This window comes from Catharus ustulatus, chromosome 29, assembly GCF_009819885.2.
Source record: "Catharus ustulatus isolate bCatUst1 chromosome 29, bCatUst1.pri.v2, whole genome shotgun sequence".
NCBI lineage: Eukaryota > Metazoa > Chordata > Aves > Passeriformes > Turdidae > Catharus > Catharus ustulatus.
Genome location: NC_046249.1, coordinates 4,876,041 through 4,891,455, shown reverse-complemented (window position 1 = coordinate 4,891,455; position 15,415 = coordinate 4,876,041). Strand labels below are relative to the sequence as shown.

The following is a 15,415-nucleotide window of genomic DNA, read 5'->3' as shown; positions in this document are numbered from 1 at the left end:
TTTAGTGAAATTCTCAGCTGCTGTAGAAGCAGCCCAAGCTCCATAACAATGGCGATGAATTCACTGTTTTTTTAAATTAAACAAAACAAAAAAATTGAAAATGAACCAACCAACAACAAAAAAAAACCCCTAACAGCCCCCCACCAAAAAAAACCACCAACCCCCCACAAAAGAAAACCAAAACATAATATCCAACAAACCCTGTGGAAATGAAAAATTTCACAGACAAATCATTTATCCCAGCCCAAGGTTTTTGCAGTGTGATTGTAAGGCTGTTTTCCTTACTCTGCTCTACTCTAATAAAGCTTTTGTTCAGGAATGTACAGAGTGCAGATAAATGGTGGAGTACAAGGTGCAACAGCTTCAGTGGAAATAACTTCATTGAAAATCAGTCTCTGCTGAGGGGAGATATGTGACACAAAGCTTTAAAACAAGGCCAGGCAGTGGTGGGGATGATAAAACCTTGTAGAGGTTGGATTATACCCTGTTACACAACAGGCTGGGTGGCTGAAAAGAATAAATGTAAATGGTTCTTGATGTAGCTTATCAGAAGCAAAGCAGTCAGAATTTCTGCAGTTCTGCAATTGTTTTAAGCTGATATTTTATTCTTCTGTGTTCATCTGTCATGGTTTTGAGGATGACTCTCTTCTCTTTCTATTTTCAGCTTGAAAATTATTTTTCTAGTCTCAAAAATCCAAAACTCAGGGTAAGTTTCAATCATTTTTCTGTAGAAAACTCGAAGTAGGGGAGCAGCCACTGTGAGGAATTTAATCACAGGTGGACAGAATTGATAGGAAATCAGATTTTCTTGGTAGGCAAAGAACAGGGAGCTAATTGAAGGGAAGTCTCAGATGCCATCAAGCACTAATTCAATCATGTCCAAGGGATTTCTAATAGAGAATTAATGGGGCAGCCCCAAGGTGCTTTTACCTTGCACTGGAGGTCTGTAATGAGCTATTTCTTCATTAAAGAACTGGAATTAAAGAAGGGAATGATGGTTTGAATCTGTCCCAGTGCTCAGCTCCTGAAATGAAGCTGAGCAATGCTCTGAAATGTTCCTTTTGGAATGTGCCATTGGAGGCACAGAGTGAGTTGTCATTTGCTGCAGTCTGGGCTGTTACACGTGGAATTAAAATGCCAGAGGATTTTTGGGACTGTGCAAGGCTCTGTTAACCTGAAATAATCAATGGATTCCCATGAAGAGAATTAAGTGAGGCCACTTAATTTAAAACTTCAGGTAAATGTTCATCCTCAGGCTGACTGGCTCTGTAAGAACAGACACATGGGGGCTCTGAAAGAGAATTATTTCAGATTGCTCCACTCAAATTTGGGACAAAAAAGACTTCTTAGAGGAAAAAAAAAAAAAGGTCAGGGTACTTCTGACCTTCCCTGGTTTTCACACTTAAACCTGCCACTGCTTTGGTTGATAATGTGCTTAAATCAAATGAGTGTTGGAATTTCCAGAAGTTTTATGCAGATTAAACCTCACCTGGAAGGTGCAGGAAAGGCTTTAACTGAGCTCTTGGGAATTTCCTGTCTGAAAGAAGTTTTTTTTTTCTCAGAGAAAAAGAGATTTTCTCTGAACAAGGAAATTTCCTGTCAGCCTGGGAGAAAATCAAGTGAAAAGTTGCTGCTTTTGTTTTTTATTAGTCACCTCAATAAACTTGGCTGAAGTTGAATTAGATGATGATTAATGGCTTTGCTATTTCCAGTCATGGAAGATTTTTAAGGTGTCACCATGAAATGTTGGGGATGTGGAGAAGCTATTGAAATGTATAATGATAATAATAATAATTTTAAAAGTCCAAATGAAACCTGACCCAGCAATATGGGGCTGGGAGGGGAGAATGTGGGAAGAGGTTGAGATATAATCCCCACCTGAGTGTGGCCTGAGCCAAGGGGAAATGTTTCCTTTTCTTGTGGAAAACTAAGCTGGGAACCAAGGTGATGTGTATTAAAAAGTGCAGAATACCCAAGGCAGTGCTGAAATCTCCCTCCCCTCTCCCCAGGAGGAACAAGAGGCAGCTAGGCGTCGTCAACAAAGAGAAAACAAAAGTAACACAACGACTCCAACGAAGATCCAAGAAAACAAGGTGAGCATCCTGCATTTCTGTGCACTCTGTGCTTCCTGTGGCTGTGCATGAGCTCATGCTCTGAGTCAGGAGAAGCCTGGCTCTGTGGGAAGTTTCTGGCTTTTACTCTGAGCACACAAACTGCTCTAGCTGTTGCAGTGCCCAAAAATATGATGGAGTGAGTTAATAAAAGCTACACTTGGGAGTTGCACCACTAATTCTGGAGGAGAAAAAAAAAAAGGTGTTGCAGGATGAATAGCTGGTTGTCCACCCTCACTTGCATCCAGCAGGAGTTTGCAGAGCTGTCCCTGAGTCACAGCCCACTGAATGGAGCTCAGAGCATGCTGAGTCTCTTCTGCAAAGACTCATTTCCTTTCTTGGGTAATGCTGTGAGAAATGCAGTGCCTGTTCATGCCCAAAAATATAAAGTATTGATTGTACTCTGAGCTTTGAGTGAAATTCAGTTGAAGAATGTAGTCAGGGAAGGATGAATAATCAGCTTTTGTTAGACAGCAGGTACAGATTGAACAGAATCACAGGGCAGTTTGGCTGGAAGGGCCTCAAAGCCCATCCAGCTCCACCCCTGCCATGGCAGGGACACCTTCACTGTCCCAGGCTGCTCCAAGCCCTGTCCAGCCTGGCCTTGGACACTTCCAGGGATCCAGGGGCAGCCACAGCTGCTCTGGGCACCCTGTGCCAGGGCCTGCTCACCCTCCTGCCCAATATCCCATCTAATCCTGCCTGAAGTTCCCCTCCTTAAGAATTTTCTTTTCTTTGAATAAGTCTAGAAGAGAATGAGCTCAACCCCTTAGGAGCAACTCTTATCCCAAGCAAGTCCACTTCCCTGGCAAGTTATGGAACATCATGCCTCAGTTTCCTTTCAGAAATTTAAACACCGTTATTAATGTTTGCTGAAAGGGAATGCTGCATATGGGGGTAGGAATGACCAAAGTTTTTTTAAATCTCTCAGGATTCTGGTGCTGAAGAAGAAAAAGCTGCAGCAAATTCTGTTAAAAAGCCATCTCCCTCCAAGGCCAGGAAGAAAAAGCTGAGTAAGAAAGGCAGGAAAATGGCAGGGAGGAAACGAGGGCGCCCCAAGAAAATGAACACAGCAAGTACTGAACGCAAGACCAAGAAGAACCAAACTGCACTAGAACTTCTGCATGCTCAGACTGTCTCCCAGACATCTTCATCCTCTCCTCAGGGTGAGTGCAGGGCTGCTGGAAGAGCCTGGAGAAGTGTCTGAAACTCTGGATTTGCTTATTTTTGTTTTTCCTTTATTGCCAGGTTGAGTTTGGTTTTGTGGCATAACTTCCCTGTTGGCAGCAGAGCAAAGCTGCCCTTGAAGTGTTGGGGATGGTGGTGGGATGGATGTGATGGGGTGGATGGATGGATGGTGATGGGATGGATTGTGATGAGATGGATGGATGGTGATGGGATGGATGTGATGGGGTGGATGGATGGATGGTGATGGGATGGATGGATGGATGGATGGATGGATGGATGGATGGATGGATGGGATGGATGGATGGTGCTGGATATGTTAATGGAGATGTGGGTGGGATTCATGTATTGATGTGTTAATGATGATGGCATTCATGTATTGATGGGATGGGGGTGGGATTAATGGTGATTAATGAATTGATGGGGCTGGGGGTGGGATCTGTCTGTGGGTGCTCAGCCAAGAGCTGGGGCTGAGCTGGGGCTGCTGCCTTTCTCTGCTGCTGCTCTTAGGGTGGATCACAGACCCTCCCAGAGAGTCTGGAGCAGTGTGTGGACATGTTTGGAGCAGTGTGTTGATGGACTAAGCTGCTGGATCTCGTGACAAATGCCATGTTTTCAATGGTGAAGCTCCTGTCCTTGTCCCTAACACTGAGAGCTGACCTGAGCTTGTGTTTGTGTCTCTCCAGATGCCTACAAGTCACCTCATAGCCCATATTACCAACTACCTCCTAAAGTGCAACGGCATTCGTCCAACCAGCTCCTGGTCACACCCACCCCCCCTGCACTACAGAAGCTGCTAGGTAAGGCTGCCCCTGGCTGCTCACCTCCCCTTTGGGGTTCTGCATGGGGCAGGAGGGAGATTATCTCCTCCCCCACTTCCCCTGCCTGCCCCACATCCTTTGGTATCACCACAAGGTCCCCTCTCCTGCTGAAGTTGGTGTTTTACTCTGTGTTTGGTCTCTGATGTTGTTTCAGCCTGGATTAGCAGGAATAGTCAGGAATGGCTTCATTTGAAATGAAACCATTCTCTTAATCCTGGGTAACACAATTTCCTCTGCTGAACTCAGAGCTGATAAATGAGGTCCTGTCTGAGAATGTGAGGTCGCAAAGGTGTGGTTGGAAAATGCACTTCATGTGCAAGAGGTGATTTAAGGGAAAACCTGGAGGGGTTTTTTTTAATCTTCTGCTGCTTGTGTCCTCCCAGCTGTTTCTGGCTTTTGGCTTTGGCCATGAGCCAGTTGAGGATGCTCTGGGAATGTGGCAGAATGGTTCTGTCTGTGTGGGGACCGAGGTCTTCAGTGATGTCCTTAACTTGTGCTCCCCTGCTGTTGTGTCACTTATGGCTGATTCCTTGTTGAAGAGAAAAAAAAAGTGATTTAAAGGGATATTTTATGGCAAAAGAGTGATTTTTGAGGGCTATTTTGTGGCAAGAGTAATTTTGAGGAGTGTTTTGAGGCAGGATGGATGGGGACAATGACCCTTGTCTGAGCTGGGCCTCCTGCAGATTTCTGCAGAGCAGCTAGTGCCTGTTCTGTGCAGCAGACTGGGCTTGATCCTGGGCTGGAAGGGCTGGGGAGGAGAAGGGTCCTTGCTGGAGATGAAGGGTAATGAGAAGCCAGGTGCTCCCTGGAGGGGAGAGTAACCTGGGTGTAGAACTCCTCATGTGTGTGGAGAGAGGAGGAGGAGGAGGCCCTGTGTTGGTGCTGGGTGAGAGCTCTGAGCTCAGGCTGCTCTGGGCTCCTGCAGCTCATTTCTTTTATTATTTCTGCTTACAGAGCACTAAAAGCACTCAGCTTCTCTCTTTGCTCATGCAAACACACCCTCAGCCCCCAGCACCTTCCTCTGCCTCTTGGGATGTGTTGTCATGGCTTCCATTGGATCTGATGGATCCAAGAGTTCCTTTTGTGCCAGGAGAGGAATTTCAGCATGTTCTTAAATCCATCCTCAATGGCTTAGTCTGACTTAGAGTCCAAATCAAAAGCAAGGGAGAGACAAGTGAGATGTGGCCAGGGAGGAAATGGGGGTAAACAGGGGCATGGCATTTGCCCTCTGCTGAAATTCCTCATCTGATTTCTTTTGCAGACTCATTTAAGATCCAGTACATGCAGTTCATGGCATACATGAAAACTCCTCAGTACAAAGCAAGTCTGCAACAGTTACTGGAGCAGGAAAAGGTGGGTCTCACTTTTTAACATTTCTAAACAAAATTACCAGACTCTGAATTTACTTGGATGTGGGGAAGAGTTCTTGGGATGGGAATTGTGCACATTCACCAGTCCTGCCTAGGCTGAACAACTGCCAGGGGATTTTGTTGCAAACTCACTTTTTGTTTGCTTAAATCTGCACAGTGAGAGAGCTGCACCTCCCCTGTTCCCTCTGTGCCCCCACCTGACAATGCTGACTTAGAATCACAGAATCTCAGGATGGTTTGGCTTGGAAGAAACCTTAGAGCCCATCCAGGGACATCTTCCACTGTCCCAGGCTGCTCCAAGCCCCATCCAGCCTGACCTTGGACACTGCCAGGGATGGCTCCCTCCCAACCCAAACCAATTCCAGGATTCTATGAATCACAGTTCAGAGGGATTAAGAAACCCAAACTGTCATCAGCAGCACAGCATCCTTGGTATTGATAATTGGTATGGTATTGGTATTGGACTGCACTGATGGGCGAAGTGTAAATGTCCCAGATCATGGACTGGAAAGCATGGAAAGGCAAGGAGAGTCCTGGAGCTGTGCTGTGGGATGTTGCTGCCATGGAGCCACCAGCAGAGGGAGGAGATCTCCTGCCTGAGCCCCTTCTTGTCTTGTTTTGTCTCAATTATGAATGATTTCATTGCTGTAGCAATTGGCCCTGATGAGAGTCTGTTCCTGCTACTTCTGTGGAGGAGCCTTTCCCCATAACGCTCATAAATAAACTTGAACTTCCAGCTAAAATCTTCCAGGGCCTAAAGGGGCTCCAGGAGAGCTGAACTTGGGACAAGGGATGGAGGGACAGGACACAAGGAATGGCTTCCACTGGCAGAGGGCAGGGCTGGATGGGATATTGGGCAGGAATTGTTCCCTGGGAGGGTGGGCAGGCCCTGGCACAGGGTGCCCAGAGCAGCTGTGGCTGCCCCTGGATCCCTGGCAGTGTCCAAGGCCAGGCTGGACAGGGCTTGGAGCAGCCTGGGACAGTGAAGGTGTCCCTGCCATGGCACTGGATGAGCTTTAAGGTCCTTCCAGCACAAACCAGTCTGGAATTCTGTCCAGGTCCAGCTTTTGGCATTCCCTGTGGAAGCTTTCCTTCACTCTGTAGTCTTTGTGAGAGTGTCAGAAAGAAGCCACAGGGCTTTTTTGTTGTGTTTTTCACATTGGGAACTCTCCAGAGGAGAGAGATTAACTTGTGCCACCCCTTTCCTTACTGAGAAGTGACCAGTGGTGATGCTGGTCTGGTGTTCATGGAAATCTGTTTTTCTGTGGTTATTTCCATTTGCTTTCACAGTCAATCAACACTTAGAACTGCCATTTTTTTCCTTAAGCAGCAGATTTTCTGCTTGCTCTGCACTTGTCAGGAAAGTCAGCATGAATTGAGCTTGTCTCCTGCACAAATGAAATTATGGTGTGCAAGGGTTGTGCCTTGCACATAGAATGAATCAGGAGTGTGGAAAAGTCATCACTTGGTGGTGGTGTCCAACCAGCTGTTCCACACTTTTAAACATTAAAATGAGGAATTCAGTATGAAAATATTTTAATGGAGTGTTATATGGCAAATTAAACCTCACAGAGGCAGAACTCAGCTGCCTGAGGGGCTGGGTAGAGTCTGTTCAGTCAGTCCCTCTTACAGGAAGGTTTTCAAGTACAATAAAATCTCTCTGTAATAATGGTTTTGAAATCAGCTGCTGCTTCCCAGAGTGCCCTTAGATGGAGCTGTCAGCCCCTGCAGTGCCTGGGAAGGCTGAATGAAATGCCTTGTGTTGAAAACAAAAATGATTTTTCAGCATCCCCCACAGCAGCATTGCAGGGATTGTTTTCCCAAGCCAGGTCTGTGTGTTCCTGCACGTGGGGAATTTCCAGCACTGCTTCTTCCCTCCTTGGAAGATCAGTCATGGAGTCCTGGAATTATTAAGGTTGGAAAGGATCAAGGTGCTTTTCTGCCCTTGTTCCCCACTTCTCCTGGAGCAGTGGATCAGTCTGTGCAATCCCTGCTTGCCCTCAGCAGCACAGGGTGGAGAACAGGATAATCCCAAAGCTCCCTGTCCTTACTGCACTAATCCTGCATTTGGGGCTGGGTTAGTGAGGCTCTTCAGCCAGTCCTGTCCTGCCCTTTGCTGTGCATGACCAGGGATTGAGGGAGCAGGCTCTGGTTAAGGAATGTTCTGGGCAGGGAATGTGCTGTGAGAGGCATGAGTGAACTGCTGAAATAATGGTGGCACAGGTAGGAAAACTGGTTTGGATTATTTAGGACTTTCCCCTACATCCCCCACAGTGTATTTTTATTTACTGCATCTCTTTCCTGAGTATTGGACAGCTCTGAACTGGGGCTCTGGGGATTTAGAGCCAGTTTCCATTTTGGGAGCAGATTTCATGCAGATAATCTTTTCCAGTTCTATTTCTGCTCTGTGGGATGTGATTATTGCTGCTGCTTCATGATGCACTAGGAGGACAGAAATGAGTTTTTAAGACTGCCTTGCTTGTATTTTACCATACAGGAACAAAAACCTATTTAAAAGCTCTTTGCAGCTGGCTTAACTCCCCCAGTATCACACCCCAACAAATCCAGGCTCTCAGAGTCTGGGGCAGGGCTGGGTGAGCTCTCCTGCATCCAGATTCACTAAAGTGCTCCACAAACATCCCCTTGAGATGGCCCATGCTGCAGCTGGTGTTAAAAGTGTGTTTTGTCACTGTTCCCTCTTCCAGGAGAAGAATGCTCAGCTGCTGGGGACCGCCCAGCAGTTATTCACCCACTGCCAGGCCCAGAAAGAGGAAATCAAACGCCTGTTTCAGCAGAAGCTCGATGAGGTACCTCTGTGCTGGGGGGAGGTTCCTGAGCCAGCTGCATGCAAACATTTCTGGTCTAGCTAAGTAAGACCAGAGCAGTTTCAAGTCTTCAGCCTGTGCTTTGCAGCAGATCAGGCTCAGTCTGTGTCACTCTGGTTATGTTTTGTGTTTGTTGCTGGGATTGTTGTGTGTCTGGTGCCCAAGGAAGGGGACAGACCACAGCTGTGTGCTTGGTGAAGGATTCATCCTCTGCTGCTCAGACAAACTCTGTGCTGCCATCCAAACCCAGGAGCACAGGAGGAAATGTGGGGGCTCTCCACAGACTGCTCTGCAGTTCTGCTGCCTGGCAAAGCCTAATGCCAGTTTTACATTGAAGGGATGGAATAGCAGCTCCAAGGTCCTTGAGTCCTTCCTTGTTATCCCCCAGCAGCCACAAAAGTGCCTTGGAGAGTGCTGGGGGAGGTCCTGAGAGCTGCAGAGTTCTGCAGATGATCTCAGTGTCACTTGGGAATGGGACAATCACCAGGAATGAGGGTGTCAGGACCTTATTGACTTATCTCACCCTTCACCTTTCAGCTGGGAGTTAAAGCTCTGACGTACAACGACCTGATCCAGGCTCAGAAGGAAATCTCTGCTCACAACCAGCAGCTGAAAGAACAGACTAAACAGCTGGAGAAGGACAACAGTGAACTCAGGAACCAGAGCTTGCAGCTGGTGGGTCCAGCACCTGGGCTGGGAACAGGGAGTGCTGCCCTTGGGCTTAGGACAGGGCAAGAGCTGGGTTCTGAAACATCCAGTTGCTCAGAGTCCTTTGAAACAGAGGGGGAAACCTGCCAGAAGTCCATTTTTTACCTCTGATTTACCCCATAGCAAATCCTGAGGTGGCAGTTGGCTCTGGCCTCAGCTGTGTCCCCAAACAACTCTGGATGTCACTGGGTCTGGATCTGGCTGGACAGGGAGTTTGTGCAGGGTTTGCTCTGGCCAGAACTCCTGTGGTGCTCATCTTGGTGACTCAGACCTTGAGAATCATGGAATTTATAATCTGGGAAAAGATCTGTAAGGTCATTGAGTCCAACCATCAACCAGCACCATCCCCGTGGTCACCAAAACACCACATCCTCAAGTGTCACACCCCCTCTGAGCACTTCCAGGGCTGGGGGCTGCACCACTGTCCTGGCAGCCTGTGCCAATGCCTGAGCACCCTTTCAGTGAGGAAATGTTCCCAATATCCAACCTAAACCTCCCTGCCCCAGCTTGAGGCCGTTCCCTCTCCTCCTGTCCCTGTTCCCTGGAGCAGAGCCCAAACCCCTGGCTGTCCCCTCCTGTCAGGGAGTTGTGCAGAGCCACAAGGACCCTCCTGAGCCTCCTTTTCTGCAGGCTGAGCCCTCTCAGGAGGTAGATGAGGGGAATATCTGGATGTGGAAGCAGTGAGGGTGGGTGATAACACTATTTTAGAGAGAGCCAGGCCACCTCCTGCCACACTCCCCAGCACCAAACTGGGAGAATTTTCAATGGGCTGAGGGGTTCCTGCACATTCAGTGCAAAGTTCCTGCTTCCTGCTGGGACCCCAGGTGGTGTGCAGAGGTGAGAGCTGTGTTTTGACCTGTGTGTCCCTGTCCCTTATGTGTCCCTGTCCCTGTGTGTCCCTGTCCCTTGTGTGTCCCTGTCCCTTGTGTGTCCCTGTCCCTGTGTGTCCCTGCAGCTGAAGGCTCGCTGTGAAGAACTGAAGCTGGATTGGTCAACGCTGTCACTGGAGAACTTGCTGAAAGAGAAACAGGCCTTGAAGAATCAGATTTCTGAGAAGCAAAAGCACTGTTTGGAACTGCAGGTAGAGAGCAAGGAACAAATGCAGAGTCACCAATTTGGGGTAGCTCTTGGGCCGTGGGCCAGTTACGGGTGTTACACTAAAAATGATGGGAAAGGATGAACCAGATGCTGATTTTTAGTTTATTTTTTTATTCCCATAGAGATTGAGCTTTCTATTAGGGGATATGAGTAAATAAGGATGTGGTTAACTTGTAAAGACAATAGATACCATGACCTGATTGCTTGGTGATGCTGTGGAAGGAGGAATCATGATTTATCATTACATATAATTAAAATTCACAAGCTGATGATTTTCATGTGTGTTCTCCTGTCTCAGTTCAGGAATCACAGAATCCCAGATGGGTTTGGGTTGGAAGGGACCTTAAAACTCATCTCATTCCACCCCTGCCACTGCCAGGGGCACCTTCCACCGTCCCAGATTGCTCCAAGCCCTGATGTCCAAGCTGGCCTTGGACACTTCCAGGGACAGTGTGGGAATCATTTCCCCCAGAGTGACATTTCTCATAGTGACAAGAAATAAAACTCCTTCGTGTGAAGAGCTTTTCCTTCCCTGGGATAGTGGCTATTCCAGCCTTTTGCTGGGTGCCTTGGCATGGAGTCACTGTGCAGTACTGAGTTACTCCACTCTCTCTGTAAGCTGGAGATATCTTCCTTTTGGTTTTAAGATCTGAAATGTTCTTTCTCAGGGTCTTGGATCCATTTTCCTTACCTAGGCCTTTTGGTCTTAAGCTTAGAGCAGAATTTTTTTCTCAGACTTTGTGTTCCTCATTTTGCATTGTTCCCAGAAGGAGGGACATTTTTACTTAGAAGAATTTGGAAGCAAAACTCTATAATGTGTTAGAATTGTTAAGTGTAGTGTTTAATTTTTGTTTTCCTCTTCACTTAAAGATCAGCATCGTGGAACTTGAGAAGAGTCAGCGGCAGCAGGAGCTGCTGCAGCTCAAGTCCTACACGCCCTCAGAGGAGCCCCTGTCAGTTCAGCTGCACAGCAAAAGCCACCTGAGCCGTGACCCTGAGGCTGAGCACGGCAGGTTCCAGCTGGAGCTGGAGTGCTCCAAGTTCCCCATGCCCCACATCAATGGCATGAGCCCCGAGCTGTCCATGAACGGCCACGCCACCCCCTACGAGCTGCAGCACGCCTTCAGCCGGCCCTCGTCCAAGCAGAACACCCCCCAGTACCCCAACTCCCACCTGGAGCAGGACATTGTGCCCTGCACCCCCAACCACAGCAGCAGGCAGAAGGCAGACAAGGTGACCAGCCTGTCCCTCCCTGATTACACCAGGTTCTCCCCTGCTAAAATCGCCCTGCGGAGACACTTGAATCAGGACCACGGAGTCAATGGGAAGGCAACAGCTACTGAGATACAGAGGTGAGAGGGAGGGGCAAGGAGAGCAGTACCTGGTGGTAATAACACTGGCAATTTAGATGGTGGAAAGATTTTTTTCAAAGTTGATCTGATTTAAAACGTTTTGTTTGTTTTGTTTCACAAAAATGAGTGGTGAGAGCTAATGGGGTAAATAAGCTGAGGCAGTGGGCTGATTGCCTCTTGAAGAGAGAGAGGAAAAAGAGTGATTTAAAGGGATATTTTGTGGCAAAAATAGTGTTTTTTTTTTTTTTTCAGGGATATTTTGTGGCAAAAGAGTGATTTTTTTTTTTGAGGGCTATTTTGTGGCAAGAGTAATTTTGAGGAGTGTTTTGAGGCAGGGTGGATGGGGACAATGACCCTTGTCTGAGCTGGGCCTCCTGCAGATTTCTGCAGAGCAGCTAGTGCCTGTTGTGTGCAGCAGACTGGGCTTGATCCTGGGCTTGCTTTAATGCTGGAAGGGCTGGGGAGGAGAAGGGTCCTTGCTGGAGATGAAGGGTAGTGAGAAGCCAAGTGGTCCCTGGAGGGGAGAGTAACCTGGGTGTAGAACTCCTCATGTGTGTAAATAAGGTGGGACAGGCCTTGAGTGTGCTACAGGAGTTCCCTGTCGCTGGCTTTTGTATCCTGACAATTGTACACCTCTCTTCCAGAGCTGAGCATGTCAAAGAGAATGGCCTTACATATCCAAGCCCTGGAATTGCAAATGGAATAAAGCTGAGTCCTCAGGAAACTCGGCCCTCCTCCCCCGCGGCCTTACCCAGTGCAGGAGAGAAGGTAAAGGATCTGCTGCTGCCCCTGGGCCAACAATTCCAGGGTGGTCACTCTGGGGAATGCAGGAATACACTGTTCTGTGGCCAGAACACAGGGAAATAACACAAAATACAGTGGGTGTGATGCAATAAATCAGAGCTGGTCAGAGGGAGAGGAGGATGTGCTCCTCCCTGAGCACCAGGAATGCAGTGGGACTGCTGTTAGATCTGGCACGTGTCTGCTTGGATTGGGAAAAGAGGCTCTTGCACAGTTATAAAAATAGAGTAGAAAATATGGTCCATGTAATTGGTGCAGCCATGGAGCATATTGGGGCTCACAGAGCAGCAGGTGCCCTGCAGTAGCAGGTTGCCATGGAAATGCATCTGGCTGCTACAGAGGCCTCAAGATAAAAAATCTGACATCTGAGTGCTTTTCATAGAGCTCTAACCAAAACACAGGGAAATGAGCTTGCCTAAGGCTTCCTTTTCCTGATGCTTGGGGCCAGCAGTGGCTTTAATTTACACATTTCTGTGCTGTGGGATGCTGCTGCCCCAGGAGCCTGGTGCTGGTAACCAAGCTGCTCCCTGTGTGGTGTACAGTCATTGCTCCTAGTCCTGTAATTCCTTAAAAAAAAAAAAGGAGTGGAGGAATGACACACACTCAGAAATGAGAAGGTTATCATTACCTTAAAAACCTTTTCTCAGAATTCTCAGAATTTCAATATGCTGTGTAAGAATTTTGCTTTCTCTTTTGATTTTCCAGGTTTTGAGAGAGAGAACCTCTGTGAGTAATGGAGAAACTATCACCAGCCTCCCTATCAGTATTCCTCTGAGCACAGTGCAGCCCAATAAACTCCCTGTTAGTATCCCTCTGGCCAGCGTAGTCCTACCTAGCCGTGTTGAGAAGGTGGTGAGTAAGGGATTGTCAACACTTTCCATCCCTAACTAAAATCCCAGTGGGCAGGAATGGGGTGCTGTGCCCCAGGATCCTCCATGGGCTTCTCATCCTGGAGGTCTGCTCCTTGGGGGAGGCTGCTGGGGGATGCATCCTCTTGGATCCTGGAGATTTTTCCTCTCCTTTCTCTGTGGGGTGATGGGGGGTTCAGCCAGGAAGGAGAATAAAGTAAATATCTCAGGAGAGCCTAGTCTGGAATATGTGTCTGGGTGAAAAGCCTGAGAGTTTGTGGCAGTGGAAGCAGAGAATTGCATGTGTCAATTTGTTCTTAGTCCAGCTTCCTGCAGAAACCTGGGAGAGAATTCTTCTGTCCCAGTCACCTCAAAGCTGCCTGTTCTCCTCACAGTGAGCTTGAGCAGCCCCTTGGGGCTGTGATACCTCCCATGTGAGTGACTGCTCTGTAGCAGAGAGCTTCTGGGGCCATCTCTTTTTGAGATGTGACAAGTCCTTGCCTCTCTGAGTGGAGAGGGAGTTCAAAAAGGCCTGGTCCAGTTTCTCACACCAGTTTGTCACAGAAGCGCTGCAGCAGAGAACTGAGAAGCTTTTGCTGCTTTTCCTAAGAGCTGTGAGTTAGAATCCATTCATGGCTTGTCTTTCAATCCTTTATTGGGAAAGCTGGAGTTGGTTCACAGTATTGAATCCATTGCATTTTTCCAGCTGAAGACTTCTGGCTTTAGCAGAACCAGAGTCTGGCCAGCTCTGGGTGTCCTTAGGGCAATGCCAGCCCTGGGTGTCCTTAGGGCAATGCCAGCCCTGGGTGGCACCTCCCTGTTTGTTCAGGCTGCCATTTCACAGGTGTTTTCCATGTTTTAGGAGAACATCCTCAGAGAATGTCCCAGAGAACATGGCCTGATGCACTTCATGTTCCCTTTGAGGTTGTTTTGGGGAGCTTTGTGAGCACAGGCCTGGGGACATGATACAACCATCAGTGTCCTCCCTGCTGCAGCAGTGAGCTGAGCCATTCCTGCTCCTGGCAGAGCTGGAATTCAGAGCTCCTGGCTTAGTCTGAATCTTCTGTGATGATGAGCCTCTCTCTCTGCATGGTGTCTGCTGTGTCTGAGATACTACTGCAGCATAATTAATCACATTTTTGGCCCATAGCATGCTGACCCATGATTTTCTCAAAACAAGCTGAATCTAGAGCATGTAGGAAGTAGAGCCACCTCCCTAGACAGATGTACTAATGCATGTCAATTTGGTTTAAGCTGTAGATTTCTGCTGCTGTTTCCTGAAATGCCTCTTTCTCTCCCCAGAGAAGCACACCCAGCCCAGTTCACCAGAGCAGAGACTCATCGACACTTGAAAAGCAGATTGGTGCTAGTTCTCATAATGGCTTGAGCAATGCTGCTGGAAACAAGCCTCTGGCTTTGGCTACCTCAGGTAACAGCCTCACCTGTGCACAGCTGCTCCTGGGCTGGGGCAGCACCTGAACACACACACAAGAGTTTTCCAAGCACTTCTTGCCAGGTCCTGGAGGCACTGGGTGAGAGCAGAGACATCCTGCTCTGATGTGCCTCCAGCTTGGGTGCATCTGGCCTAAAGGGTTGGATTGATGTGCCTTTACTTGTAAATAAACTGCTTCTGTAAATTCTGTGGGGATCCAGAGATTCCCACAGATTTACAGTGTGGCAAAGCTGCAGAGTGTTGCACAGCCATGTTCTGAGCTGGTGATCTGGCTCTAAAAGGTTTATTGTACCAGGCTCTTTAAATAGCAGAACAGATTTTTTGGGGCAGGTTACATGGGTGCCTTGTGAGCACCTCTAAAGGCACAAGAACCTGGGTGGGAAAAGCTCAAATGGGAGAGGATGGAGATCCCTTTAGGTGCAGACATTGCTTCTGACTCACTGATCCATGGAAATCATGGTCTTTAGCTACTCTGAGAATGTTGTGGGCCAGGAAAAGTAGGTTCTACAGCTGATCTCTCAGCAGAGAGTGCTTTTGTTCTCAGTGTTTACCACCCTGAGGGGCTTGGGTTGTTTCAATATCTGCTTTGCAAAGATCTTGGCTGCATTTTTCTATAAAGCCAATGAAGCATTTTAAAAAGCCTTGTTGTAAGCCATTACAGTGTTGTTCCTTTCTGCCCTTTTCATTTAGAGAGCCCAGGCCACCCTAAAACCCTAAACCCATTTATGATACCCCATGACAAACACTGAATTCCCTTCCCAAGATTCATCCCTTGTTGCATTTTTCTGCCACTATGTTTTTGAAGGTCCCCTGTCACTTCCTAAATCACAGCCTTTTGTTGAA

At 47.8% G+C, this 15,415-nt stretch overlaps 1 protein-coding gene across 4 annotated transcripts in view; it reads left to right on the top strand.

The window, feature by feature from the left end:
- DOT1L (DOT1 like histone lysine methyltransferase) overlaps positions 1-15,415 on the top strand; it is a 79,418-nt gene that overhangs the window by 46,278 nt on the left and 17,725 nt on the right. For all 4 annotated transcript variants that reach the window (XM_033082021.2, XM_033082018.2, XM_033082020.1 and 1 more), the window contains exons 12-23: positions 665-706; positions 2,010-2,093; positions 3,043-3,277; positions 3,983-4,096; positions 5,379-5,470; positions 8,193-8,294; positions 8,850-8,987; positions 9,976-10,101; positions 10,989-11,470; positions 12,115-12,238; positions 12,977-13,123; positions 14,422-14,548. In XM_033082021.2, the coding sequence (XP_032937912.1) occupies positions 665-706; positions 2,010-2,093; positions 3,043-3,277; positions 3,983-4,096; positions 5,379-5,470; positions 8,193-8,294; positions 8,850-8,987; positions 9,976-10,101; positions 10,989-11,470; positions 12,115-12,238; positions 12,977-13,123; positions 14,422-14,548 (1,813 nt within the window). The remainder of the gene's footprint in view (positions 1-664; positions 707-2,009; positions 2,094-3,042; positions 3,278-3,982; positions 4,097-5,378; positions 5,471-8,192; positions 8,295-8,849; positions 8,988-9,975; positions 10,102-10,988; positions 11,471-12,114; positions 12,239-12,976; positions 13,124-14,421; positions 14,549-15,415) is intronic.